This window comes from Oryzias melastigma, linkage group LG12 (assembly GCF_002922805.2).
Source record: "Oryzias melastigma strain HK-1 linkage group LG12, ASM292280v2, whole genome shotgun sequence".
Lineage (NCBI taxonomy): Eukaryota > Metazoa > Chordata > Actinopteri > Beloniformes > Adrianichthyidae > Oryzias > Oryzias melastigma.
In genome coordinates this window covers 8,978,427-8,982,255 of record NC_050523.1, presented here as the reverse complement: position 1 = coordinate 8,982,255, position 3,829 = coordinate 8,978,427, and the positions used below count along the sequence as shown (strand labels likewise).

Genomic DNA, 3,829 nt, shown 5'->3' with positions numbered 1-3,829 from the left:
TTTACTTTTCTTAAATAGTCTGTTACCAAACCCTCTGTCTACATTTTAGTATAGAATTAACCTTCAAGTCCAAACAATTCAAAATAAAAAATTATTTACAGGCAATATATCAAGAGAAGCACACAACATATTAACATATTAGCAAATTAAAATGATGTGATTTTCTTTATATATCACTTCAATTTACAGAGCCCTGGATATGGCATAAAAAATATTCCATCAAATTTAAATTTGTGGCCATAAATTTGTATTTTGCAGCCATGATTTAGATTAGCATTTTGTAGGCACTTTGTGTGGCGCAAATTAGCATGTTGTGTGCACAGATTAGCTATTTGCGCACACAAGTTAGCATTTTTTTAACCCAAATTAAGATTTTTAGCACCCACGTTGCCATTTGGCATCCACAAGTTAGCATTTTTTGCGCCCACAAGTTAGCATTTTTTTGCATCCACAAGTTAGCATTTTTTGCGCCCACAAGTTAGCATTTTTTTGCACCCACAAGTTAGCATTTTTTGCACCCACAAGTTAGCATTTTTTTTGCGCCCACAAGTTAGCATTTTTTTGCGCCCACAAGTTAGCATTTTTTTGCATCCACAAGTTAGCATTTTTTTGCATCCACAAGTTAGCATTTTTTTGCATCCACAAGTTGGCTTTTTTTTTTTACCCAAGTTGCCATTTGGCATCCACAAGTTAGCATTTTTTGCACCCACCAGTTAGCATTATTTTACATCCACAAGTTAGGACTTTTTGCATCCACAAGTTAGCATTTTTTGCACCCACAAGTTAGCATTTTTTGCATCCACATTTAGCATTTTTTGGCACGCACACCTCTGCATTTAATTCTTTGGCCCCCACAAGTTAGCATTTTGCACACACAAGTCGCCATTATTTGCGCTTAAGTTTGCACTTTTTTCACAAATTTTACATTTTTTTGCGAATAAGTTAGCATTTTTTTTTTTTTACTAAAAATTTTACTTTTTGCACAAAAGTTTGCATTTCTTGCGACAAGTTAGCATTTTTTGGCACACAATTTGACATTTACTGCTACTAAGTTTGCATTTTTTGCACACAGTTTTCGTATTTTCTGCGCACAAGTCAACATTTTCTGTGTACACAATAACATTTTGTGTAGGCTTGTGGGAATTGAAGATACTGGTTTGAGCCCACAACAAACTAGTCTCTTTCACACAAAAAGTATTTTGTGCGCACATAATACTAATAAAATGATTAATTTGAGGGAACCATTTATTTATGATGAATGTCCCCGTATCAATAAGCCTAATAGGATTAGAATTAAAAGATCTGCAGTTTACACCTAAAATAACCTGCTAATAATATGTTAATCTCATTGCTGTCAGCAGCAAAGCTCTAAACGCAAAAATTATTGTAAAATTGATGTATATCAACATTTGAGGAGGCGCGTGCTCGTGTCAGTCCCTGCTGTGGCTGCGTGGCAGTGGCGGGACTTGGCTTCATGTTTCAGCGCATCAAATTTCAAAGTAAAACAAAGCTATTAACTGTTAGCAACTTTTTGCCATCTTTTTTTCCCACAAGGAAGTGAACGCATCACAGTAAAAACTTACCTGGCTGCTCCCGCAGAGCCATGACGGACACGATGTAGTGCGCCATGTCAAAGTACGGAAACATGGACAAGTTTGCCAGTCCGTGAGACAGTTCATCCAGGTACGGGAGCGCCAACAAATCCATGCTGTCACTTCTGTAAAAACCTCTTCTTCTTCTTCTAGTTCTTTCGAGGACTTCCAACTCCGAGCATCAAGGTGACGCACTTGTCTTCCTCCTCCGGGGGGGTCTGCCCCGTTCCCGAGCTGAAGCTGCTAACAGCTGCTTAGCTGAGAGGGATCGCCGGTCGCCGGGCAACCGAGAGTTGCTCTACCCCGGAATTCCTGCTCGTCGCTCCGCCATGCTGGTGATGTAACGGCCGGAGCCAGAGCGGCTTTGTGATTGGTGGAAGACGAGCGGCGGGAGCCAATCAGGTGTCAGAGAGTGTCTTCCTGGAGGGGATGGGACAGTTTGAGATGCTTGACTGATCGATCTGATCTCTAAAATTTGAATCAACGCATTCATACTCCTCGGGACATTTTGCATTCAGAAATGTACATTTTCTGATAAATTCCCATATTTTTCTTCAATTTTGGTGAAGGTCAGATTATATGTTGAATCAATTAGTTAAAAAAAGTTGTCAAATATCTGTTCTCAACATAAAGTTATTCAATTAAATCTAACTTTGCATACTCATTATTATTATTATTAATTCCTATCCTGACATTTTATTTTATGTTTGTATTTATCTATTTTGATATTTTTGTATTGAACCTAACATATAAAATAAAGTTTTTTGAAAAAGAATCAATTTGATCTGCTTTTTCCTCTTTCTTGTAGTTTTTTTTTTTTTTTGGTTCTTTTTACTGTTTGATTTGTGTAGTTTTAATTTTATCCAAAGATGTCTTTACATTCATTTATTTTGTTAAAGTGATTATCTTGAGAGCCAATCAAACCTCTGGAATTCTCATCTGATATTCACAAATATTCACTTTTTTCAGGTGATTCCATCACGTACTTTAGGTTTCATAACTTTTATGCTTTTTTATTGTTATGATGCTCATAGAAAACAAACATAAAATATTCATATTCTTCACATACTTTGTAAAACGAGAAATAATAAAAAGAAAACAAAAACTTTAGATATTTTTAAACTTTTACCAAATTCTTATCAGTTGCTACGTTCCGTTCAGCTTGTGGTTATCTAAAAAATCTACACTTTGGTTTAGATGAAAGTTGCAGCTATTTTCTTTTTAATTATAGACAGAAATGTAATGAAATAAAAAGATGTGGTGTTTACTTGTTTGGTTTTGTTCCTTTTAATGACTAATCTGAACTTTTATAAGTGAATTTGGCCTCTATACTGAAAATATTGTGTTTTGGAAAAAATGAAATAAAAATAATTTCAAAAAAGGTTATTATCTGTATTGCAGCCAATAAATTTGAGACATTATTTTACTTTTTGAATAATAATAATAATAAAGTAATAAAGTAAAATAATAAAGTAATAATAAGACAGTTAAAAGTTAACGCTGCAATGCACTGGTTAGTGGGTACTTTGCTGGAAAAATATTTTACAGTAGATTATAGTTTTTAAAAAAGGCAATAATGTCTATGGAACAAAAGACAGATTCTATGTAGCTCCAAAATCTTTTGGTGAAACTTCAAAAAAATCTAATTAGATAAAAAATAGTTTATTGATTTCTAAAGGCTGAAATCCAGAAATTGGTGTGTTTTGGGGTCAGTGCTGACCAGAAGGTAGAACACGAAGTAGGTTATGAGGACAACTGGAATCAGAAAACAGGAGAGGCCAAATATAGTTTTTGTACCACTATGAGATTAGTTGACAGATAAAATGGCAGGCAGGGTGTGTGGAGATGGATTTGTGTCAGGAGTCTCCACCTCTAATGCAGAACACCTGTGGAGCCAAAAACAGACACCAGCAGAAAAGGCCTGAGGGCTGCACTACCACAAATGACCACGAGAGGGAGACAGAGGAACAGCCAAACCAGACAAATCCACGTGTGATCAAAAACATCTCCTAGAAAATCTGGATTTGATACTTTGTTTTTGTTGTTCTGCTTAAAGAAACAAAACTTAAATATTATCATGTGTGTAGCTTTCTGTATTTTTTTGCAAACTTTATTCTTGCTTGAAATTTTTAAAAATTGCTAAGTTATATCAATATTTTACTCATATTTTCAGCTTTATTTTTATGTTTTAACCCACACATCAACTGCTTAACATCATTTCAAGACTTTTTATTTTA

At 34.9% G+C, this 3,829-nt stretch overlaps 1 protein-coding gene across 1 annotated transcript in view; it reads right to left on the bottom strand.

The window, feature by feature from the left end:
* tmem38b (transmembrane protein 38B) overlaps nucleotides 1–1,947 on the bottom strand; it is an 11,261-nt gene extending 9,314 nt beyond the window's left edge. The window contains exon 1 of the mRNA XM_024299710.2: nucleotides 1,584–1,947. Within this exon, the coding sequence (XP_024155478.1) occupies nucleotides 1,584–1,707 (124 nt within the window). The 5' untranslated portion in view covers nucleotides 1,708–1,947. The remainder of the gene's footprint in view (nucleotides 1–1,583) is intronic.
* Nucleotides 1,948–3,829: the final 1,882 nt, after the last annotated feature.